The sequence below is a fragment of the Cnephaeus nilssonii genome (genome assembly GCF_951640355.1).
Source record: "Cnephaeus nilssonii genome assembly, chromosome: 16".
NCBI classification, from domain to species: Eukaryota; Metazoa; Chordata; class Mammalia; order Chiroptera; family Vespertilionidae; genus Cnephaeus; species Cnephaeus nilssonii.
The window spans coordinates 50739504-50766405 of record NC_137087.1 but is presented as its reverse complement, the minus strand read 5'-3'; the positions used below and the strand labels follow the sequence as shown (position 1 = coordinate 50766405).

Sequence of the window (26902 nt, the reverse complement as noted above, 5' to 3'; positions counted from 1 at the left end):
AAGGGCACATAGCTAGTGGGTGACAGAGCGTGTTGCTTTAACCCAGGTCTCTCTCAATCCCAAACCGAAGGTGGTGCAGCAGGCAAGGCCCAGCCAGGCCAAGGTGGGAGGTATGTAGTCTTTCCACCTTCTTGCCTTTCACTTGGGCAATTTTCCCTCCTTCAGAGGAAAATTCTGGTGTTTTGGTTCTTGTTTTGCTTCTGCTCCCGTTTTCCCATGTTTATATGACAGCTGCTGGTGAAACCCTATAAACCCTCAATCTAAACAATCCCACAATAGTCTGAGCCATAGAAGGACATAAATTCTACAGAGTAAGGTGGAAGGACCATGAGCTTTGGACTTTGTGAGTTAGCATCCTAGCTCTTCTAATCGCTACCCAGGTGATTTCAAGAGTATACTCCGTAGCCCAAAATTAAATTCAGGGACAAATAAAATCAGGACTGACCACTAACGGAGCTGGTGGGTTTTACTTTTTTACTTTTATTATGGACATTTTCTAACTATACAAAAGCAGAGAGAACGGTATAATTAAGTCTCATGTACCCATCACCCCGGTTCAACAATTATTAACTATTGATCAATCTTGTGTATCTGCTGCTCACTCTCCACACTATTATTTTGAAGTAATTCCCGATACATCATTTGGTCTATAAATACTTTAGTATATAGTTCTGACAGAGTAACTTTTTAAATTTTAACATAATCACAATATCAGTATCACAACAATCAATCAATCAATAAATAGCCCTGACCAGGTAGCTAAGCTGGTTAGAGCATTGTCCTGATACGCCAAGGTTGCAGATTTGATCCCCAATCAGGGCAATACAAGAACCAACCACTGAATGCATAAAATAATGGAACAACAAATCAATGTTTCTCTCTCTCTTTCATCAATAAAAAAAGTTTTTAAAATAAATAAATACACGAATAATTTTATAATTATTTAGCCTCAATATCCAGTGTGTTCAAATATCTTAACTGATCTCAATTTTTTTATTACTTAATTTTTTGAGCGAGGATCCAAACAAGGATTACAGACTGCATTTGGTTGTTAAGTATTTTTAGTCTCTTTTAATCTATAGATAATGCCTCTTGCTGTTCTTATTCTTACTAAGGAAACCAAGTCTTCTGACCTGAAGAATGTTCCACAGTCCAGCTGGTTGATTTTTACCTACATGGTGTTTTGACATGTTCCTCTTTCCCCTGTATTTTCTATAAACTGGTAGTTGTTACTTGAGCCTGGCAAAGATTCGGGTTCTATTTCTGATAGTGCTATGTACTTCCCACTACATCACCTCAATGGGCACATGATCCTGGATTCTTTCTTTTCTGTGACATTAAGATTGATTAGTGGAAATTATCCGAGAGATGCAAATCAAAACGACAATGCAGTACCATCTCACACCTGTCAGAATGGCTATCATCAACAAATCAACAAATGACAAGTGCTGGCGAGGATGCGGAGAAAAAGGAACCCTCGTGCACTGCTGGTGGGAATGCAGACTGGTGCAGCCACTGTGGAGAACAGTATGGAGTTTCCTCAAAAAACTGAAAATGAATCTCCCATTTGACCCAGTGATCCCACTTCTCGGAATATATCCCAAGAAACTAGAAACACCAATCAGAAAGGATATATGTACCCCTATGTTCATAGCGGCACAATTCACCACAGCTAAGATTTGGAAACAGCCTAAGTGCCCGTGAGCAGATGAGTGGATTAGAAAACTGTGGTACATCTACACAATGGAATACTACGCTGCGGTAAAAAAGAAGAAATTCTTACCATTTGCAACAGCATGGATGGAGCTGGAGAGCATTATGCTAAGTGAAATAAGCCAGTCAGAGAAAGATAAATATCACATGATCTCACTCATTTATGGAATATAATGAACAACATAAACTGATGAACAAAAACAGATCCAGAGACAGAGAAGCATCGATCAGAACGTCAAACCTCAGAGGGAAGGTAGGGGAGGGTGACAGTAAGGGGGAGAGATCAACCAAAGGACTTGTATGCATGCATATAAGCCTAACTAAAGGACACAAACAACAGGGGGGTGAGGGCATGAGTCGGGGGGAGGGGGCAATGGGCAGATAAGGACACATATGTAATACCTTAATCAATGAAGAAATTTTTAAAAAAAATTGTGCAAGAAAAAAGAAAGCAAATAAGGTTTCAATTATTGCACAGGAAAAAGAAAAAGAAAAAAGATCAGCTGCCCTGGCTGATATGGCTCAGTTGGTTGAACGTCATCTCATGCACTGAAAAGTCTCCAGTTTGATTCTCAGTCAGGGCACATGCCCAGGTTTCAGGTTCAATCCCAGGTCAGGGTGCATGCGGGAGGCAGCTGATCGATGTTTCTATCTCTTCCTCACCCTTCCTCTCCCTCTAAAATCAATAAAAACATTTTTTTAAAGAGTGATTAGTGGCTTTGAAAATCATCAGCCTGATCTGTCCATTAAAAAGTCTCCCATCAAACCAGAGACAAAGAAGCATTGAACTGACTGCTCAACCTACGAGGGAAGGCAAGGAGTAAGGGGGTAAGAGATCAACCAACGGACTTGCATGCATGCATATGAGCATAACCAATGGACACAGACAGTAGGTGGGTGAGGGCATGTGCTGGGGGGTGGGAACAGCCAGGGAGAGGTGAATGGGGGAAAAAGGAGACTAATGTAATACTTTAAACAATAAAGAATTTAAATTAAAAATTAAATTAAAAGTCTCCCATCAGCTCCAGCTAATGTTTTAGCACCATTTAATCACCACGTTGTCTAAACTAGTTATTTCACAAGGGGATGCAAAGTGGTGATGTTCCATTTCTATAATTCCCTCTGTACTTATTAGATTAGATGAAATTCTTCCATAAAAAAGAACTTTTCCTCATCAACAATTACCCTTAAGGTAACCAATAAAAAAGTCAGAATGAAATGCCTGATTCTTTCCCACTCTTGACCAGTTTTCAGGATGAGTTGGTTCCGGGCACCTTCCATGGGGACCACTGAATTTTACACATTGTAATATATTTGATGTATGTCAATCCACTATAGTTATTCTTTTTAATGCTCAAATTGTCCCACATTTGGACACTGGAGGGCCCTTCAACTTGGCTCCTGAGTCCTTGGACAGGACACGAGTGGTCTTTGATAGATCCTTTACTTCCTGATACAAACTATTCCAACTCAAGTTGTACATTTCCTGTTCCAAACCTGGAATCAGCCATTTGCCTGAATAATCTTAGTTCCTTTTAGTGGGAAATTGTACTTAGCGGCCACAATCTGGACATTACAGGTGCTAGTGGCTACTGCTATTGATTATTTCTAGGCTTTTCAGTGGACAAAGTTAGGAAATGCCTTTTCATTTGTTAAAGAGAAAATATATCAGGAGTTCATGCTGAAATTTCTAATTCAAATTTAGGATTACAGGATTTTTACTTAACATCCTCTAATAAAATGGTAATATGCAAATTAACCATCACTCCGCTACATAAGCCACGCCCACCGGCCAAGCCACGCCCACCCGCCAATCAGGGTGAGTATGCAAATTAACCCCAATCCAAGATGGCTACAGCCACAGAGAGCAAGGTTTCCCAGGTAACAGAGGAAGCCAAGCTTTCAATAGCCGTTGCAGGCCTAAGCCTCCACTCAAGCTACAAAGTTTCAATTATAAAAGGTAAACAAATTCAAACAAATGGTGGCAGAATGGAGCTTGAGAGAGCAGGCCAGGGTTGCCGGCGGCAACAGGGGAAGCAAAGCTTTCCGCACACCCTGGCCGGGCCCACCCGCTTAAGACTACAAAGTTTCAATTGTAGAAGGTAAATTAACTGCCACAGAAATGGCTGCCGGAGCCCCAGGCTTGGCTCCGGTCCAGGCTACAAAGTTTCAATTATAGAAGGAAAATAAATTCCAGATACCAGGGCCTCTCCTTGGGTTGCCAGGGGGCGTGGCCGGCCTGCAAACCACCACAGGCCCCTCGCTCAGGCCGCCCCACACCCCAAGGGAACCCCCACCCTTATCTGTGACACCCTTCAGGGCAAACCAGCTGGACTCCACCCATGCACCAGGCCTCTATCCTATCTAATAAAAGAGTAATATACAGATTGATCATCACTGCAACACACAATATAGCTGCCCCCATGTGGTCAAAGATCCTGCCCCCATGTGGACACAAGATGGCCACTACAAGATGGCCAGCAGGAGAGGGCAGTTGGGAGGCACCCGGCCTGCAAGGGAGGGCAGTTGTGAGGACCAGGCCTGCAAGGGAGGGCAGTTGAGAGGGACCAGGCTTGCAAGGGAGGGCAGTTGGAGGTGATCAACCCTGCAGGAGAGGGCAGTTAGGGGTGACCAGGCTGGCAGAGGAGGGAAGTTGGGGGCAAACAGGCTGGCAGGGGAGCAGTTAAGCATCAACCAGGCTGGCAGCAGAGTGGTTAGGGGGTGATCAGGCTGGCAGGCAGAAGCGGTTAGGGGCAATCAGGAAGGCAGGCAGGCAAGCAGTTGGGAGCCAGCAGTCCTGGATTGTGAGAGGGATGTCCCAGATTGGAGAGGGTACAGGCTGGGCTGAGGGACAACCCCCTGCCGTGCACGAATTTCGTGCACCGGGCTTCTAGTCTTTAATTATAAAATTATTGTGTCTTTTTTATGTGCTAAAAATATTGGTTTCTGATGATTTTCACATAACTTATACATACACATACATGTAAGTATATATAATCAATTCAGAATAGTAATATCAATATTATTACTAACAATATTATTGAAAACAGCTTAAGACTTATTTGGAATTTGTTTTGACCTTAAGATAAATTCTCTTATAGGTCTGTAATCCAATAATTATGTTTTAAGGTTATCTGAAATAATTTTCTGTGTGGTTAAATAGCAACTTGAAACATAAATTTGCTTCATTTTGCTCTTGATTTGGGGTGATTTTTTCTGTCTTAATTAAAGTTTGTTTATAGTTAAGAAAAACATCCATAGGGTTCCAAAGGTAAGTCTACACAACAAAATACATTCAGAAAAACCCAGCTTCTATTCCAACCCATCCATCCATTTCCCTGTAGAGGTGATATTTTTAGTCGTTTGCTCTTCCATTTATTTCATTATAAGCAAATACATATGTGTTTCTCAGATAAAAGAAAACTTGCTCTCTATTTTTTGCACCCTGCCTTTTTCACTGAACAATATACTGTGGAGATTGTCCCCTTCTTTCTTATAGCTGCCTGGAATCCCATTGTATGCATGTCCCATGGTTCCTTCAATTATTGAAGGATATAGGGTTGTTTCTAGTCTTCTGCTATCCCAAATAATGTCACCATGGAAAGCCTTGTACATATATCTTTTCTTATTTTTGCCTGTGTGTCTTTGGGGTAGATCTCATAAAAAGAATTGTTTGGTCAAAAAAATAATGCACATGTAAGTTTGCTAGGTATTTCCAAATTCTCCTCCATATAGCTGGTACCATTTTTACATTCCCACCATAAGGTATATTTTACATGCTGAATTCAATTTTTTTAAAAATCTCTCAAATCTCAGGGGCCTTAAATAAAAAATCCATGAAAAGGATTTTAATTAAAACTAATTCAATCCCCTACATTTTGGACAACGGAAATTTCTTTTGAAAACAAGTAGTGATGTGCTCAAGAAAATGCCTTTATCCCCAGCCTATCCTGACTTACAGTACACACGTTGAACATAATTTTCTCTCCCCTGCCTATGTCAGGAATGTAGGCACAGTATTACATATCCAGATGAAACTATCATAGGTTAGTCTGGGTCTTTGTGAACTACAAATGATGCCCTGATTTGGAAAATCAGAGTTGGAGGGGTGGCTTCTCAGTGCTTTCTCCTCTCCTAATCCACCTTCATCCTTTTCACAGATCACAGATCTGATGAGGATTGAGTGCTGGCTCCTATCCACACCACTGAAGAGCATCACCTTACCTCCCTTTCCCCATGGTATCGTCCCAGCATTTGCGTTTAGGCAGCATGTAGACTTTGTTGGTTCTCCCTGGTCATCCCTACTTCTAACATCTCTCAAGTCTGGCCTCTCCCCTCCATCACCACTGCCACTGCCTTAATACAAGTAGCTAACATTTAAGGGACTTGTACATACATACTCTCATTTACTCCTCACAATAACACTATGAGATGGATGCCCTATGAGCCCCATTTTACACCCGAAGAAATGGATGCGCATTGAAGTTCCGTAACTTGTCCAATACTACACCAGCTAGCAAGCAAGTAGGGGGCTGGGATGCAAACCCAGGTATTCCAGTGCCAAAACCTACCTTAACCTGTCGTGCTATGGTGCTTCTTAATTTCAGAGGCTCATCATCTGAGTATGGGGGACTCCTAACTGACATCACCACCTCTAGGTGCACACTTAAACACACACACACACACACACACACACACACACACACACACACACACAAACACACACACACCTCTGCCAATTATCCTCTCTTCTCCAATACCCATGTAATCTTCCAGAACACCAATCTCATTACATCAGACCCCTGCTTACAAATGGCTACTCAAAAGACAGCATCCAAACTCCTAACTTTAAGATACAGCACCAGCATCCTGCCTTATTTTACATCTCAGCTCTCACCATTCCCCAGCTACCCTTTCCCATATCAGTACCTTTTAATTAAAAACACCCTCTGACCCTCCATTCACCCCATTGCCCCCCCTTCCCCCGGTCAAGTAGAATTACTCAGAGGGTGCCAGTTCACCATGGTCTTTCTCACCTCTGAAAATGCATTTCTACCCAGAATGCTCTTCTCCCACCTCCATCTAGACCCCTTCCTCCCCAATTCACCCAACAAGCCCCTAGGCATGGATTTCAAATCAACTCAGAATGACCTCATGAGACAGCTGAACCCTCCTTCTATATATAGTTCTATCTTCTCCTTTTCTTACACAAAAGATAGCAACTGTATACACTGTCGTTGAACCCTACTTTCCCCTCATATCCTTGGGATTTCTCCATAACAGCACACAGAGATGGTCCTCATAGTATGGGAGGATGTAGCCGAATTTATTCACTAATCCCCTGTTGAGAAACATGTGGTTGCCCAGTCTTTGGGGCCCCGATTTCAAGGGACTGAGACCTAGCCCTTCCTGCTCTTCATCCAACATCAAGATCCCACCAAAAGCATAGCTCAGATGTCTGCCAAAGAGAGTCCAACCAGACTGGCCACTGCCAGAACCAAGCCACGATAAAAGCTCCGAGGCATTGAGGGCCAGTGGGAGCAGCCCAGGTTCTGCACCTTCTTTCACTTGTAAGAATCACACAGGAACAAAGGCTATGATCATCTAACATCTTGCACATTCATGTCAGTTTCCTGAATCACAATGCTCAGATCCCAGAGTCACATATAGTTCATGCCCTGGGTGGGCTCAGAGAAGAAACAAATGCCACCATGTAGCAATGCCCAAGCTTGGCATTTTTATTAACAGTTCAACTAGTCCTTCCAGAAATATTTAGTGAGCTTCTTCTAGGTGCCAGGTGTTATTCTTAGGTGCTGGGGAATAAATAGCTGAATAAAACTCCCCTGCTCCTAGAGAGCTTAGATGGCACAGGCAGGGAGAGGGGGGATATAACAGACAATAAAAATATTATAAGTAAAATAAGCAGATAATATATAATCTGTCAGAAGATGAAAAGTGTTATGGGGAAAACAGAGCAAAGAAGGGAGACTGGACAGGAAGGTGCAGGATGTGGTCGGAGTAGGGCTCCTTAAGAAATCATGGGCAATACCTTATTTTCTGGGCAACTCCTTTTTGCAGGTGCCACAGATCAAATGTCATTGTCATCATCGCCACAATTAAACTGTCATCAATTACAAATGTCAAGGTAATAATGAAGTATCCCAGTTGCCTTGAGTTGTGTTTTAGAAATTGCTTGAAATAAATTGTTTAGGACTTTAAAACCATTTTTGTGATCCAGAAATTTCTGCTATTGAATGTTTTGGTGCAACAGGGTTTAAGGGATGCTCCAAGTGGTCATTCCCACCATTTCTCCTACTCAGATCAAATCTCACAGGAGAAATTCAGCCTGGAATTTGCCTGTACCTTTATTTTTATTTTTTAAATATATAGTTATTGATTTCAGAGAGGAAGGGAGAGGGAGAGATAGAAACATCAATGATGAGAGAGAATCATTGATTGGCTGCCTCCTGCACACCCTCTACTGGGGTTCAAGCCCAAAACCCAGGTATGTATCCTGACCGGGAATTGAACAGTGATCTCCTGGTTTATAAGTCAATGCTCAACCATTGAGCCACACTGGCCAGGATTGCCTATATCTTTAAAGGCTTGATCAGGTCCCTGGCTAGACTTGACTAAGACAAAAGTCAGGTTATATTATGACACTCTTTATTCCTATCAATGCATGTTCACATATGTTCTCATTGGTTGTTATAACAAACTCTACATTCTATACTAAGCCCACACCCTGACCCCCTTTAACAAATGTGGGACCTGAAAGTGTAGCCCAGACCAGAGTTCAGGTTCCTTACTTCCTGGGTCTGTGCCCCCGCTCCACACATTTATACTACACCCCAAACATAAAGGCAGGGTATTTGTATCACTTTAGCCCTTTCAGACAGGCAGGCCGAATAAAACATAAGTTGGAGAAAGCCAAGCTTTGGTCTCACCCCAGTTCTCTTCCATGAGACCATCCTGAGTGGTCTTCTCATCAGTTAGATCAAGTCATGTTGCAGTTAAATTGCTCGTTCTCTCATGTATTAACAAGCTGTGTACCAGAAAGGACACCAAGATGCTGAGGACACCAAGATGAAAGACACTGGCTCTGCCCACAAGGACTTCACAGGTCCTTTAGGGGAGACCGACAAGAGGTAAGTGTGGGGTAAATGCCACAGTGGTGGCCACAGGGCATCACAGGAAAGGGGCACCCAGCCCCCCTTCCTGCATGGGGTCAGAGAAAGCTCCCTAGAAGAGGTGAGGTCTAAGAAAAAGCCATAAAAATTAAAGGCATGTTCTAATAGGGGTGCAGTAGAGAGAGCAGGAGGACTGTCAAGACAGCAAGCCCAGGGCTGGACAGCTAAGTGGGGGGCAGATCCAGAAGGGCTTCTAAACAGTCTCAATCTCAACCTACAGGCAACAGGAAGCTCCAGCAAGGTCTTAAGCAAACAGATGACAAGATTAATAAGGTGGTGCTGGTGTGTAGAAAAGAAAGATCTGAGGACAGGCCCAGCTGAGGCAGGGGGAGAGGTCAGGAGGCCTGGACGAAGGCAGTGGCAATGGCATTGAAGGGAGGAGCAGACACTGGAACGGGCCGGAAGCCTGGTTCTGAGCCTGGGCTCTTCAATCATTGGCTAGGGGACCCTGAACTACTCGTAGTTCCTTAATCCCTACCTACTTCACAGGGTTGTTGGAGGATTAAATGGAGTAACCGAGGAGGGAGAAGAGTGCCCTGTGAACCCTACAGCTCAGCATGAGTAGCAGGAACACAGTGCCACTCACTCACCCCTGCACTGTCCCATCATTGCTAGGTGACTTAAAGTGACACTCCCGGGCACGTGAGGTTTCTCTGCTCACTTCACTTCTCTAACAGCTGAGTGGTCTTTGGTAAATCTGGACCTGGCTTTCTTTTCTATAAAACAAGAGAATGGATTAGATGATCTCTAGGGTCCCTCCAGCTTAAAGTTCTGCAGTTGTGTTGTCTTATTCATCTTATGTCCTCACCTCCATGACAGTAATTATTTTGTCACATGAAAAATTACTGAAGGAAGATTTCTCCATCTAAGAAAATACAAACTAAGCTAATAAGTGGCTGACCCTGAAAAAAAGCCTGTGTTCCTTAACTGCCCTGAAGGGTCATATTAACGTTCTCTGCTCAAAGACACATTTTTTTTTAATAAAAATTCAAAGGTATTTTCACCCCCAAAAATGTATAACATCTGGGTTCCTAATAGGTTAAATTAACACTGGCCTAGACATTTATCCAAGAAAACAAAAAGATATGTCCACATAAAAACTTGCAAAGGAATGTTAATGCCAGCTTTATTTGCAATAGCCAAAAAAAAAAAAAATGGAAACAACCTAAAACAATAGGCAAATGGATAAACAAGTTATAATATACCCATAAGATGGAATAAAAAGGATCTTCTTTTGATATATAGTATACAAAACACACACACACAAAAAAAAAAAAAACAGATAAACCTTAAAACCATTATGTTGAAAGAAACCCCAAAGAATGGGAGAAAATATTTGGAAATCATATATCTGATAAGGGTCTAGTATCTAGAATTTATAAAGAACTCTTACAGTTTCACAACAAAAAGACAAACAATTTTAAAATGGACAAAAGATCTGAATAGATGTTTTCCAAAGAAGTTTGCAAAAGGCCAACAAACACATGAAAACATGCTCAACGGCATTGGTCATTAGGGAAATACCAATCAAAGCCACAACAAGATACCACTTTATACCAGCTAGGATGGCCATAATTAAAAACAAAGGAAAGTAGCAAGTGTTGGCAAGGTTGTGGATCAACTGGAACCCTTCCCATTCGTTGCTGGTGGGAAGGTAAAATGGCACAACCACTTTGACCAGCAGAGTCAGACAGTTCAATAAATTAAACACAGAGTTACCATGTGACTCAGCAATTTCACTCCAAGACATTCTATACCCAAAAGAATAGAAAACAGATGTCCAAGCAAAAACTTGTACATAAATGTTCAGAGCAGCACTATTCACAATAGTCAAAAGGTAGAAACCCAAATCTATCAATTGATAAATGGTTAAACAAAATGTGGTCTATCTATACATTGGAATATTATTCAGTAATAAAAAGGAATGAGTACTAATATATACTAGGACATAAATAAACCTTGAAAACATTATGCTAAGTGAAAGAAAGCCTGATACAAAAGGCCACATATTTTATGATTCCATGTATATGAAATGTCCAGGCAAATCCTTAGAGACAAAATCAGGTTAGTGGTTGCCAGGGGGCTGGGGGAAGGTGGGAATGGGGAACACTGCTTAATAGGGACAGGGTTTCCTTTTGGGGTGATGCAAATGTTCTGGGACTAGAGGGTGATAATGGTTGTACAACATTGTGAATGTACTTAAAACTACTGAATTAGACTTTAAAATATTTAAAATGGTAAGTGTTATGCTATATGTATCACAATTTTTAGAAATATTACTTCCAAAAAAAAAAATCAGTACGCTGAAAGAAGCCAGGACAAAAAAAAATAAGTACATACTGTGATTCCATTGGTATAAAATTCCAGAAAATGCTAACTCATCTACAGTGATAGCAAGCAGATCAGTAGTTGCCTGAGGGGGAAGAGGTTAAGGGAAAGAGAGAAGGATAAATTATAAAAGGCATGAAGAAACTTTCGGGGCTGATAAAAAAAAATATTTATCAAGTTTGATTGTTTGATGGATGCTTTAAACATGCGCAGCTTAGTATATTTCAACTATGCCTCTGTAAATAGACAAAAACATTGTTTAAATTATCATTGGACCTCTAAATTCTTAGACTTCTTAAATGTCTAATCAAAATACACCGAGGAACTTAACTGTAAATTCTTTCACAGGTCAAAAGCAAACAATCCTTTCCTGATTTATGGATTCTATTAAGTCAGGTTTTGGGGGGGTTTTTTTACATACCGTGGTTTCTTGAAGCAAAAGAAACCTGTAACAATGTCTGCTAAGACCGTTCAACAAGTACGCCCGGTGGAGACTGAGCGAGCTTGATGTGGCCATGTTTCAAGTCAGGAATTCTTCTTGCTATTAATAGGAACCTAGGACACTTTAAATCATTGCTGATTCCTGGTTTTCTGAATTGGTTCAGAAACGGTCTGCTAGAACTTGGCAGACACTCACTTTGCAAATCAAACTATCATATCTGTTATTATTTTAGCACATGCTGAGAGGATTATAAGTGTTTATATACTCTCAGTGAGCATCAAATTCAGATCTTGCCTAACATGCCTAACAAGCAGAGTCAGACAGTGAATCGATGCCAGAGTCAGATTTGCTCGTGGAATTTAAATTGGGATATGGATTTCACTTTAAACCAAAAGGCATGCTTAAATTACAGGAAAAAAAGGGGGGTAGGACCCCAAAAAAATGGTTTTAATTGGATTGCTTAGTTTGTCTCATATTAAATTTTACCTACTTTCAAAGTTATTTCAGCAATTTTTTTTCTATACTTTTTTTTGTAAATGATAGGTTTTCTAGAAATTATTTTGAGGACACAGATATTTACATAGAAATGATATTTACCTAACATTCTCCCATCCCAGCCCCACCCCATCCGTTCTTTCATAAATACTATTTCTTAGCTTTGTTGGGTCCTTAAAAGTTTGTGACTTGACATACTCATCTGTAAAATGGGGAAAATAACAGCCCTTACCTCAGGATTATGTTGGATTGAATGAATTAAACATAAAGTGCTTAGCATAGTAGAGGGCACACAGGAAGCACTCATTGAATGTTCATTGTTATTCACTTTACATTATTGTTCCCTTTTACAGATGAGAACACTGAGGCTCAGGATTAGTGGAGGCAAAGCTGAATGTGGAACACAGAGCTTGGCTGCTCCTGATTCTTTTCACTACTCCACACCACCTTCCCCACCCACACATATTTTCTGCATGAAAATAAAAGCACCAATCTGGAAGAGGCAAAAATAGCTGTGTAACTTAAATCTAGAAAGCATGAATAAACCGGTAGTCACAGACCAGCTCCAGGACTCACCAAGTTTAGGTTCCCGGGCAAGTCATCAGTCATTTTTAAAGTCAACCTCATATAGTGATTTTGAAAAGGAAAATAAAAGGTTTTGCAAAGAGTGGACATAGTTTCAAGAGGATGCCAAAAAATTGTGTGAGCTAGCAAAAATTACATTAGCATCCACTCACTGCCACCAGCATTAAAAGGGATTTATATTAACTTGGGATGGACATTAAAAAACACTGCAGCTCGTGACAGAATGCCTGCCGTAGAGGTTAAGTAGGAAGTGATTGGCCCATCAGTTAGGTTCCTATCAAGCCGGGACTAGAAAAATCCAGAAGCTCCAGATATATGCACAGGCTGGTACAATACAACATATTTTCAAGGCTATCAGATTTCAACTATTCATTCTAACATGATATTTAGTTATCATTTAAGTTCCATATATCTCATCCAAGGGGCTTTTTCAGAATATGGTCAAATTAAAATACAAAACCACTAGATGAAAGTTTGTTGGGAAACAGAATATTCAGGGGGTCTACCTCTCCCAAAGACGACTTACTAATCACAAAGAAAAAGATGTCCGGTTATGACGGAGAGGCTGAGTGGTGACCACATTGACCAAAGGAACAAGTCAGTGGAACACACATCACCTGTTGCATACCGTTCCCAAAATGGTTAATCTGAACTGGTCATGAGGAAATGGCAGACACATCCAGATCATGGCTCATTCTACAAGACAACTAGCCTGGAATCTTCTGTCATGAAGAACAGAAAAAGGCGGGTATACTTGCTAAATTAGAAGAGATACCATAAATAAATGCAAAACCAGGTTGTTGTTTTCAAATAGCTATCGGAGACATTTTTAGAACAATTTGAAAAAGTTAGAAATCTGTTGTTCTCAGAAAAAATTATTTAAGTAAGATTAATTTCCTTAGCTATGATAACAGAATCAGGGTTATACCACTTACTCTCATGCAGCTGGAGGAGTGGAGTGTGATGCTCGGATTGCTTGGCAGGATGGCACAGAGCAGGAGATGTCCTGGGAAGACCCAGTCTACGGCCACCTACACAAAAACCTACCGGGGGCCTTGGCTGGTGTGGCTCAGTTGGTTGGGTGTCCTCCTGTGAACTGAAAGGTTGCGGTTTGATTTGCTGGTCAGGGCACATGCCCAGGTTTCAGGCTCAATCCTGGTAGGGGGCATGCAGGAAGCAGCTGATCTATGTTTCTCTCTCTCCCTCACTTCCTCTCTCACTAAAAATAAACCAACTATTGTTTTTTTTAAAAAATAAAATAAAAAACCTACGGGCTGGGGGGGGGGGGTGGATAGGGAGGAGAAAATAACATAGCCAAGGATGCTTTCTGTAATCACCTTGAGGGATCTGAACAGACTAGAGCCCGTGGTTAAATAGTTTAAGAATGTTCTCCATTTCACTGTCCCCTATTTCCAGGCAGACAAAAGTCTAGCAGAAACGTAATAGAAAGATGAGGAGTCCCATCCCAGCCTGACCGCTGCCTTGCTGTGTGACCTTGAACAATTCACTTGGCTTCTATGATGCTCATTTGCCTTACGGAGAAATATAGGAGGGCTGGGCTAAAGCAGCTCTCAGCTGCCTTCCAGGCCTAAAATCTAAAATGCTAACGTAATGGGCAGTTGAGTCTTAAAGACAGTACAATACCAATATGAAATGTCTATTCCTATTTTTGTTCTAAAAGAAATGCAGTTTTCTTTTTTCTGATTATAAAGTTAATACACACCAATGGAAAGAAACAGAAAGTATAAAATTTTAAAAAAGACAAACCACTATAGCTGCACCGCCTAGAGTTAGAACCACTGTTAACATCTTTATATTTGTTCTTTAGATGTTCAGGCTTCACAGGCAGCTATATAGACAACCACACACATTAAAAAACAAAACAAAATATGAGATCCCTGTGGGCATGCGGTATGTGATTATTTTTAGTTAACAGTATTATATGGTTTATGTCCCATATTAATAAGTATAAGGTAACAGAACTGTCCTAATGGCTGAATAGTACACACTATTATTATACATGCAAATGATTTATTTTCTCAACTGAGGAACATTTAGGTGACTTTTCATTTTTGCTGCAACAAATATTCTTATGTACATAACTTAAAGTCTATAAATAAGATTTAATCACACAACCCATCTCCCCATTTTATGCAGAAGGCTCTAAAAAAAATCTCTTAAAAAGCAAATCAAGCCTCTCCATGTCGCCTGGCAATCAGTGACCCTGTTAGCCCGGGAGGACGCAGGGCCCAAGGAGACCTGTCCTTCGGAGGCTCTGGAAACAACATCTGGTCTCTCCCATTCAAGGAGGCCACGGAGAAACCTGAGGCCCAGCTTTTGGACAACCACGATCTCTCCGCGAAGTGTTTTTCAGGCCGAGAGCTCTGGGCGGCGTCTCTGCAGCCCACACGGCAGACTGACCCTGCGTCACGGCTTACCGAGTCCAGTCCGCGCGGCGGTCAGGCCCCTAGAAGACACCTGTAGGTCCCGAATTTGTATTGTTTGTCTTTATTATATATATATATATATATATATGTATATATATATATATATATATATATTATTATTATTATTATTATTATTGATTTTTTACAGAGAGGAAGAGAGAGGGATAGAGAGTTAGAAACATCCATCAGCTGCCTCCTGCACACCTCCCACTGGGGATGTGCCCGCAATCAAGGTACATGCCCTTGACCGGAATCGAACCTGGGACCTTTCAGTCCGCAGGCCGACGCTCTATCCACTGAGCCAAACCGGTTAGGGCTGTTGTTTGTCTTTAAAAACAACATCGTCATCAAACACACTCCCACCTGCCTGTGTTTAACACAATCCAACTTAGATACGTGACAATTATTGGACCTGTCTCCTGAATTGAAAACAGAATTCTTTGTGTAAACTCGAGTATTCATTTTAACATCCGAAAATAACTAACATGCCAAAATAATTGTTTTCACTTTTAAAAATTTCTAGTGATTAGTAGACAATATCAAACGTCCTCCTTCTCACTGACAGTGCCTATTTTTCTGACTTAAAATCATGTCACTGATTCAAATACAATTGGCAAATGTTGGAGAAAGCATTTTAATGGTCATTGCTGTTTTCATAAGCCATCAATCTCACAAACATGTACCTGGACCCATGGTTAAAATATTGCTGACCCAGTCGCTCAGTGGTTGAGCTTCGACCTATGAACCAGAAGGTCATGGTTTGATTCCTAGACGGAGCACATGCCCAGGTTGCAGGCTTGATCCCTAGTGTGGGGCATGCAGGAGGCAGTCAATCAATGATTCTCGCTCATCACTGATGGTTCTATCTCTCTCTCGCCCTCCTTTCCTCTCTGAAATCAATAAAAATATATATTTAAAAAATTATAAAATTAAAAAAATAAAACTGCTTTGGAGTTTATTTTATCAGATGTACAGCAGGAGAGGGGAGGCATGCTTCTCTGACAATCACGCAATATTCCTGGAGGTTCCCATAATTTTATTCTTGGAAAAAACTGCCATCGATCATTTCCAATCCCTGGGGAGGCTGGCTATTAGGAAGGTTAATTGGCTTGTCCAGGTCACCCACTCCCAATTCAAGGCTTTCTTGTCCTCTCTGCCCCTTTTTGTCAGAAACCCAATAATTAATTTAGAGCAAAGATGTCCCTTTGACACTTGCCAATATCAGGCAGGTCCTAAATCATCCTATTCAATAATGAATTTTAAATAAACCAAAAGAAGTACCTTTAGAATATATACAACCTTGTCTACTCCTTCAGTGTCATGACACTGGGGGGTCAGGTTGAAGGGCAGATCTATTAAGGGCCAAAAACGAATCCGGGAGAGGATCTACAGACAAGTTGCAAAACTGAAAAGTATTTAAGATGTCCAGACCGCAGTGAGCGGAGGCTTCCAGGTTTGGGCTAGAAGTGGGAAGTGGCAACTGATAACTGATGGGTCTTTACTGTGATCGAGAAAAAGCAGGTGCAAAGTAAGGGCAGCAGCAAAGGGCCTCGTGCATCCTTAAAGCAAATACCCACATTAAAAGAAGGGCAAAGTGGCGTGAAAACTATCTTTATGGGGTGACAACCACCCCCCAACCCATGCGTGACCCTCAGCCTTTTGTTTCTGAACACATGGGAAGATTTATTCAGCGAACCGAGCTACAAGTTATTAACACCTCCTCATGCAAGTTGCTTAACGGCTCCCTTTTTGCTCATAAAACACATTCAAAGCAATATGTACTATCTCCCTGACGGATGTGCTGTCAGTGAGTGGGAAAAGTTGCCTTGTAAACCGTCAAGGGGACTTACTCGTATTTATCTTAGGAACATAGGAAAGAGGAGGATCGATTGACTTGGCTGTAACTCCTGCTGCTGTAAAGACTTTATCACAGCTCGGCCGGCGTGGCTCAGTGGTTGAGGTTCGACCTATGAACCAGGAGGTCATGGTTCGATTCCCAGTCAAGGCACATGCCCAGGTTGTGGGCTCAATCTCCAGTGTGGGGCATGCAGGAGGCAGCTGATCAATGATTCTCTCTCATCACTGATGTTTGTATCTCTCTCTCCCTTTCCCTTCCTCTCTGAAATCAATAAAAATATATATATTTTTTAAAATACTTTATCACAAGCCCTGGCTGGTTAGCTCAGTTGTTTAGATCATTGTTCTGATACACCAAAGTTGCAGGCTCGATTCCCAGTGAGGGCACATATAAGAATCAACCAATAAATGCATAAGCAAGTGCAACAACAAATTATCTGTCTCTTTCTATCGCTTTCTCCTTTTCTCTCTCTCTCTCTCTCTCTCTCTCTCTCTCTCTCTCAAATCAACAAATAAAAAAAGACTTTATCATATTAGAATATGTGTCATCATATCCAAAATACACAAATAAAATATTGGGGGGTGCAAAGGTCCTTCCCTTCCACCTCTTTCTCAAACAGCTGGCAGTGATGACTTATCCCCAAACTTGCTGTCTGTAAATGTCAAAGACTGAAACCTTAGTTGGGTGAAATTTAAACGGTGACCACCCACCGAGCCAGGCAAAATATCAGCCCACCGCCAACACCCCCTTGGCGGTGTTGGAAACCAAATTCACATTCCTGATTCAAAAATGTGCCTATTTAATTAACGTCAGGATTTCCCAGTCTTCTTCCTGGTGGGAACAAGCAGTATCAGGTTTCCAGGATAACACACATATCACCAAGATCTGACCAGGTTCATTACCCAGAAAGTGAAATGCCATAAACTCCTTTCTACAAACCACTAATTACAGTCTTTGCTCTGACTCTGGAATACGGATCACTTTACATTCTGCAAAACTTTTCAACAGGCTCTTCTAAAACAGAGCTACCAGTCACTCACACCAGCTGTGGCTGCGCAGCCACTTTCCCTGTTAAAATACACAAACTCCTATCAGGGAGACCATTCCAAACAGGATAATTACTGTGGCAGGAAATGAAAATCAGATTAAGTGGGATTTTTGTGGCACAGGAAACCCCTTCAGGCTTTTGTCTGGCAGGGGGACCGGCTGATGAGGGGAGAAGGGAGACCTGACCCTGGATTTCTCTTTGGAGTTTTAACTCCGCTATCTCAAGCTGCTTCTTCCATTCTTACTTTCCATGTTCAGTGCAGTCCATTTTAATTCTATCCCTTGATTGGACCCCGGTTCCCAACATGGTGCGGATTCTTGTTTATCAAAGCTGTGGATGGCACACCATTAGTTTGTCCACGTGAAGACTAGCTGTTGTGGGCAAGGAAGAAATATTAGTTTAACTGGAATCAAAAACCTACAGCCGCAAGAAAAAGAAATCAGAGAGAGAGAGAAGAAAAAAAAAAAGAAAGAAACTAGATAATGTGGGATTTCACTGTGAGTCAATCCTGGTGGGGTTTCTTTTCCCCCTGGTGACTATAAGGAAAAACAAAGAGATCCTAACAGATCAGAGTTCACATTCCAACTGGGCTTTTAACATTATGAATTTGATAAATTGCTCAGGAGGTAGCAAAAGAGTAAGCGATAGAAGAATAAAATGGGTGATAAAATTTTTCTTCTTTTCTTTCCCTATAGCACTGGCATTGGACCAACCCTGTGTACACCATATGTATAGTCATTTACCATGACGAATGGGAATAATGTACTACATTTCATAATACTGATCTCTATGGACATGTCAGAAAAACTCGTAACTGGATGGCTACACTTACTATCTAAAAATTCTTATCACAACAAACCCTCAAGCACAATTTCCTTTTAAAAAAAAATAATAATAATACCCTTAAGAGACTTTGCAGAGAAGCAAAGAAAGTTTGCAGAATGCTAAGAGCCCACCCTCTCTCCTTCGCTGTTTTGGGTAACCGCTTAATCCTTTCAGATGTTTTCTCCTGCTGAATGCTTGTCTTACGTGCAGTTTAAGATGGTATTTAAAATTGTCAAAATTCCTTCCACAATTGTATCCCTGTTTCCCCTAAAAACGGACTCAAAACTGATGTTAGAAACTGGCACAGATGTTAGAAATTCCATCCTTTTTCCAGAAACAGACTATGAGTGAGGTAATATCCCTTTTGGCAAATTCCTATTTCCTCCCTAATTTTGGATGTAATTGTCAGCATGTCCATCAAAGCGGGTGGACATCACACACAACTCGCCTGCATATCGCTCCCTAAGAGATACGTGGAGATCTTTCCAAATGCGGAATGTCTGCAAAAATTCTCTGCAATCAGAGTGACTGCTTGTAATATTTTCTATTCTGAATCGAGGAGAGCACTTTGCTCTGAAAACACAGTCGGCCAAAACACAGTCGGCCAGTGTAACTAACGCCATGCGGAAGATCATAAACTTGAGAAATTAAAGCTGGATTTATATCTCCATAAGTCACAAACACATGCCGGTGACAAGAGCTAGGAAACGCTAACCCAAAACTTTTTCAATTTTTATCATTCATTTCTATTCATTGCTTATCAAAATCATCTGGAAAGGGGGAAAGTAAGTCATCTATACTCAAACTAAATATGCAACCTGATGTCATACATTAGCCAGGAATATTTTGCTGCAAATCAAACAATTTCAGAAAAAATCACCTATGTGGTCACCTCATGGAAGGTGTGTGTGCTTGTGTGGTTAATTTTCACCATGATTTAGTGATACATTTAGTAGTGGCATTTGACAACTGTCTTCAACATTTCACGCAGAATTGAATAGCCCTGCTTTCAATGTGGAGAGAGTTTTAAAACTTATTACCTAAGATTTCAATTTCTGATGTTCATCAAGGTTAACAAATAACTTCTTATAAACAAGAACTAGGTTTGATTTCAAAGCACAAAATTAAAACGTAAAATACTTTTGAAGATATGAACGCTTCAAAGATAAATCCTTAAAAAGCATTCACTGAAAACACTCGGCTCAGTGTTATCTTACTTTCTGCTAACACGGAGAATATATCTTAAGCCCTCAAATTATTCTGATTTCCTAAACTCATCCCAAATCTCCTCTCAAAGTATTATTTATACTTCTTTGTTGCCCAAGTGGCTGACATATGCTTTACATTTCATGCAATAATATCTCCACAGCGGCCAACTTAGAGAATGCACATTTAAAACGAAGATCTCACAAGGTATGAGCTATGTGAATCTGAACATCGCTGATAGTCTTTATCGGTAATGCCAATATTGGCTGGGAGTCCAGGGTTATCAAGAGCAGAAAGGTCATGGACAATTCTTGACGAAAGCCAAGAATGCAATAATAAGAAAGCGAAATGTCCCCAAGTAGAACAAAAGTACTCCACAGAAATTAACTTTCGGTGCAATCTTCATTAAGTACTGAGACTGGCTTTCATAAAACAAACACCAAAACCAGTCTCATTATTATTCGTCATAAACCCCAAGTCATCCTTGTAGAGAAAGACCTTGAGAGATAAGTGCACAAATATCATTATTCTTCGTGATACCCCGTGTGTTTATCGACATAAACGTAATCTACCACAGTTCTCTTAAGGCCAAATACAGTGTATGTGAATAGGAACCAATTTTTATTATGATCATGATGATTATTTTACCAAGTCATTGACTTTACCCCAAATTGAAAGCCGTTATTAATGAAAATCAGTAACCCTGGACATTAAGACGTACTGAAACATTAAGAAGTGAAAAATTTCTTGTAATCCTTAAACGCTATGCCATATGAAGACTGGTATTTTCATCACTGTGAAAGAGGTCCTAGCTTCTCCTCTTATAAATTACATAATAACCTCACTAAAGTAACTAGGAAAAAATACGGGTCCCACAACAAAATTTATTTCATATTTGATCCACAAGAGGAGAATTGCATCCAAAGCTCTAGTTCACAAAATTCCGAATCAAGAGGCCAACAGCTCCTTTCTCGGCTGAGGGCAACTTCCCCACTACATTTTCTCAAAGATGGCTGATGCAAACAGCACCTCATAACTACAGAAAAATGGTTGCTCAGATTAAATTATGCAAACGTAGTTTCAAAATAACATGCTCAAGTTTCAGCGCACTAAAGGTGGACCTGCAAAGCATTTGCCACGTTACGCCTGGTTCCAGCGGAATTTCTGTGGGTACCGAGGGGGGCGCAAACCCCAAGTCATCCTTATATAGAAAGACCTTGAAAGAGAAGCGCACAAACATCAAATCCCACGGGCACACGCCCTGGCTTGGACCTGGCCCCTGCACTGATCTGTCAAACAAGGCGAGCTGTCAGGCGCTTCGTGAGGTCTCCATCCTCGACTTCTGGCAGGAGGGGCCATCTTTGAAAAGCTCACGCTCATCTTTTCCAAGTAAGATATTCCAGATACGGAATTTTCAAAATGGAGATGCATTTACAGGGTAAATTATTTATCACAGGAGGTAACTAAAATACACGTTAAATGATCCATTTTCTACAAAATGGCATTTATTTTCGACCTGGCAACATTTCATAATCAGACACCCATCTACAAAGATTTTTCTGTGGGCATAAAACTACTAGTTTTTATTTTTTCTAACTAAACGTAAATGGTAGAAAAAATGCAGGGTGATTACAATACTATAAAGCAAATTCAATAAATTTAATGTGCAGCCTAATCTTAAGCCACAAAATATTGGCCTGGCAAGAAGCATGTTCGATGTTTTCCGATTAATAATTGGTCAATTAAGTATCTTTTTTTTTTTTTTTAGTAAATGAACTTTAAGTTTTAAACATTTTTTTCCTCTATTGGTTGATAATTATAGTAAAGACTAGAGAGAACATTTAAATAATGATGTACATAAGCTGTCAATCATATTTAGTCTTACTGAAATAAGCTGCAAAACACTAGGAAGAAAATGGCAATATGAAATATTTTCATTTTTATGTAGTTGGAAGGTGGCTAGCAGTTGAAAGTTATATAAAAGTAAGTTAAAGTAAAAAAAGTGTCATACATGGAGCTTTGTATTCTGCTGGTCAAAAAAACGGGAACCATTTTGTTCTGAAATATACCAGCGTTCTTTGACGTCAAACTTGCATTTTCACTATCCTTTCCATTACATAAATCAGTCTTAATCACAACAGTCAAGTACCATGTGCTTCCATTTACATCCCATCCCTGGTTATTTCTCTGACTGCATTTAAGTAAGTTTATGTAACTCAAAGCATCCATGCAGCAGCGCCGAAAAGGACGCCTGCTCTGTTCCAGAAGGGTGATGTTGCTGTGCTGGGGTGGGCATCTCCAGTTTCCACAACGCCGCCCAGGCTCTCACCGTGCAGGTTTCGCTCTCCTTCCTAAACTCGTTTTCAGGACTTCGCTAGAAGCTGCGGGTTTGAAACCCCTAGCAGAGCCAATATCCTTCAACCAAACCAACGTTCTAGGCCTCACACTGTGGGATAAAGTCTCAAAAGAAGTAACACCACGTCGCCGCTGTACTGGTAGGTCCCCGCGTGGGCTGCAGTGAGTGTCTGCGGCCTGTGGGCCACCCCAAACCCCAACCTGCCCGCGCGCCCGCCGGGAGGCCGGCTGGAAGGGTCACCCCCCGAGGCGCACAGGCCCGAATCGCGAGATGCTAACTTCACTGGAAGCCGGTTGCGCCATCGGGAACTCCTCGCAAGGGCCTTCTTGAAAAGTGTAAACACGTCTTACCGGGCAAAGCAAAACAGGTTGTGTACCAGCCCCCGCCACCCTTTGCACCCAGGGTCACTGGCTGCCTCCAGAGGCACCGTGAAGAGCGACTTCTGGGTGGCGGCATTTCACTTGCACACGCTCACGCGCGCGCACACTCACGCGCGGCTCTCCATACCTTCCAGCGGCCTCTGGGGACCAGAAAGATGAAATACAGCCTCTGGTCCATGTCCCCTAATTTGAGCTATTTTAGTTCAAAATAATCCAGTGACATCCCTGAAGAGGAGCAAAGCGGGGCAAAGAAAACCCACATTACTTTCCCCGAATAACTAGGCTTCCTTGCCCCCAACCTCACAAGCAGCCAGAGTGACGCCGACTCTGCGGGGGAAATGGGCAGGAGGACTTCAAACGCACGGCGGCCCGGCCAAGTTTAGCAGGGGCTGGGGAGGGGAAGCCCCGGAAGGGGGTGTCCGGGATGTGTTCCCCAGCGCACCCCGCTCCCTCCTCTTACTTTTGGATGATCTGGGGTAGGCCGGCTGGGGGCGGAGGCGGCGGCTGCATCCCTCGCGGGCCCGGGGCTGGAGGCGCCGGGGCACCGGGCACGCTGCGGGCATCTCTGTCCGGTTGCTCGGAGCCGCTGGGGTCCGCGTCCTGGCTCATGGCTGCGGCCGGCACCCGGTGAGGCGAGAGCGGTCCCGGCTCGCGGCGAGAGAGCGCACGCGAGGGGCGGCCCCGGGACACGGGCGCTCACTGGCCGGGGTCCCCGTGCCCAGTCCCCTTGTCCTTCCCGGTGGCGCGGGGAGGAGACGCGAGGGGCGGGGAAGAGGCTGTCCCGGCGGCGCCGCCTCCTCCTCCTCCCGCCGCTCCCGCTCGTCCGGCCAGGCCACGCGGAGCTGGGGTCAGGGGGCGTCTCCCGGCCCGCAAGAAGCGCTCGTGGCCGGGGGCTGCTGGGAGCCCGGGGGGTCCGGAGAGCTCTGCCCGCCGAACCCCGGCCTGGCGTGCTGGGGGAGTGCGGCGTGCGCCCCCCGCCACCGCGCGCCCGCGGGGTCCCAGGCCCTGCGCTCCGCAGCGCAGGCAACCGCGTGAGGCGGCCAGACACCCGCCAGCCGCCGCCGCCGGCCGGGCCGCCGAGCTGTGGGCGCTCCCGGGAGCCGGCTGCTCGGGCTGCCCGGAGACCGAGACGGAGACGGAGACGGAGACGGCGCGCCTGGCGCTCCTGCCAAGCGCCACGGACGGAGCGCGCCCCGGCGTCCGCGCACATCACCGGTGCGAAGTGCTCTCGGCTTGGCACCTTCCGGCGTCTGGCGCCCGGCCAGCGCCACCCGGGCTGAGGGGCCCCGACTCGGGCAGTGGAAAACCCGGACTCTCCCCCAGGTGGATGGGACTTGGAACCCCGGGTCTTGGAGGACCAGGCCCGAGGGCTCTCCAGACTGTCAGTTCCAGCTGCTGATTTCAGGGGTCCCGAGAAGCCGCTGGTGCGGCCGCTGTGGTTTGTCTCCGTCTTTTCCCCTCTCTTCTCTACAAGACCCGCCGCAATCCCGCGAGCGCAAAGACAAAAGCAAGCATACTTTCTGTTCTTGTTACTTATTGGCGAAATCTCAGCGGAAATGGGAAGAATGGAAAAGAGAGAATACTCAGACTTCGCGCCGCCACCATCCCCGCCTCTGAAGCTCGGTTGGTTGCCCGGGAGCCTGTGCGCGCCGGTTCACCTGTGCACACCGGTTCACAGCGCCGGTTCACCTGTGCACACCGGTTCACCGCTGCGGACGAGGGCATCCTGCCCTGAGGACACACCCAGGCAAGGGGCAGCTTACTGTCCTGGCGCTCGGATGGGGGGCTGAGGAGGCACCTGGTGCTGAAGAAGCATCTAAGATCACGAAGTCACCCAGGAAATCCTTCAGTATCCTTCGGGCTAAAGGGCTTTCTAAATTCTGACACCCGCAGCCTCACGAAGCAAGGGAAAGTGTCCCTTGAGTGCCTAGGAAGCTAGAGCCCACGCCAGGATGCCCCACGGCCTGGGAAGAAGTTTGCGGAGGGTCTCAAACCCACCCGTTCCCCTCCCACAGCCACGTCGAGGAAAGTTCTGGAGATGGGTTCTCTAGGACCGGGTAACTAATTGAATTCCCTTAAAGATGCTTTCTTCTAGACAGTTCCCGTCAACTTCCCTGCCAGCCTCAGGAAACTAAGCCTCCCTTGATTTGTTATCCTACCTAGATATCTCTCTCTCTCTCTCTCTCTCTCTCTCTCTCTCTCTCTCTCTCTCTCTCTCTCTTCTACAGATAAAGTGATGCATCAATTCCTTGTATTCATAAAGATTGTCACAATTCGCAAAATTGCACTTCACCAAAAAACCCAGGTGAAGAGAGATTGATGGTGGTCCCCGTTTTGCAAATGAGGAGGCATCAGGGTGATTTGTCCCATCACACCCCGCTGGTAAGAGGCTGCCACTAAATTCCTGGCTGTAGTTTCCATAAAAGCCCACCTTCCACCACCAGAATCTTCTTGTTGATGGAAATTACCCGAAATTACAATTGCAACTCTCCCAGATACTAAAGCTAAAACCTTCTGTAAGCTTGCATTAAAATCTCCCTCTGAGAATCTCCCAGAATCTTGGTGAAGGGGCTTTGTATTCAGGAAGACAGTTGTTAGCTGTGGAGTGACTCAACCTCTGTGAGTACCAGTTACTGGTTAGGTAAATTGAGAGTGATGAGACCCTGGCTTACACAGTTACTGTTGGGATTAGAGATAATGTATCTTGCATATTTGGGCAGGAGGTATTCAATCTGACAATCAGTGCTAACATGATTCCTTATATTCCAACCTTGTAGCCAAATAGAACAACAGATCTCAAACTTCAGGAAGCTGAGTGCCTGGAGGTCACAATGTTGATACAATTAAATCCATTCCCATGACATTTTAAAGATAAACAAATAAACAAACAAAAAAGAGCCCATATTATATTAATGCAGCTCTCTACATCTCAAAAATAATGTATTAGCATATGTGACAAAATAACAATAGTGGGTAAATCTAGGTATTCACTGGGCTTTTCTTGTATCCTTGCTATAAATTTAAAATGTTCAAAGTGCTGAAACCGGTTTGGCTCAGTGGATAGAGCATCGGCCTGCGGACTGAAAGGTCCCAGGTTCGATTCCAGTCAAGGGCATGTACCTTGGTTGCGGGCACATCTCCAGTGGGGGGTGTGCAGGAGGCAGCTGATAGATGTTTCTCTCTCATCGATGTTTCTAACTCTCCATTCCTCTCTGTAAAAAATCAATAAAATATGTTTTTTTAAAATAATAATAAAATGTTCAAAGTAAAAAGGTGCAAAAATTAATAATTCATTAGGTGTTTCTCAGAAATCCCATTTCCATGATCATAGCTTAATCTTTGCAATTTATAATATGTTACGTCATAACTCACATTTGAATTGCAACAGGTGCAAAGGGAGAGGGGAACGGTGTAGCAAAAACCTCAGCTAGTTCACTCCCTACCTCACATCCCCCCAAAATGGAAGTATTGAACAAGCATTTCCTTTTTGCAAGGCAAACATTAAGTGTATTAAACAGTTCCAGTAAAAGATGTTTTTAACTTGTGTTTCCTCACTTCTTTCCAGGAAGTATGAAAAGCATCCCAAGCTGGAGTTGCAGCCATTTAAGAAACCGTCTTGCCTTGTCTGACCGGGCCCTCGCCACCCCGCTCACCCCAGGTGCCTTCACAGTTACGGAAGTGAGAGAAATGCTGTGTGAGTCACCCGACTTGACAAATAGGGAGGGTGACTAGGAGGTGAGGGCTGGTGACATCTCTCTTTGTCCCACTCTGCAGAAGTATCCTTCCCTTCTGACCTACCAGTGAACGACGGTTAGGCGGTGAGGCTTTGCTGCCTATGAAGGTAACTGAACGTTTAATAGAAGTCAGCTTCTGAGTGCCTGCGTAGATTATTATTTACTTCATGCTCACAATAACCCCGTGAGGTGGCTACTGTTATCCAGATGCTAGAATCGGGGAAACCGAGGCTCAGAGAGCTGTAAGAACTTGCCCCGGGCCCTAACTGGTTTGGCTCAGTGGATAGAGCATCGG

At 43.2% G+C, this 26902-nt stretch overlaps 1 protein-coding gene across 2 annotated transcripts in view; it reads right to left on the bottom strand.

Annotated features, from left to right (window-relative positions):
* Positions 1-23485, bottom strand: part of RBM20 (RNA binding motif protein 20) — a gene marked incomplete at its 5' end in the record, with an annotated part of 184413 nt that extends 160928 nt beyond the window's left edge. Inside the window, one exon of one of the 2 annotated variants that reach the window (XM_079794193.1) lies at positions 23334-23485. In XM_079794193.1, the coding sequence (XP_079650319.1) occupies positions 23334-23482 (149 nt within the window). The remainder of the gene's footprint in view (positions 1-23333) is intronic. The other variant, XM_079794192.1, reaches the window with a different exon arrangement.
* Positions 23486-26902: the final 3417 nt, after the last annotated feature.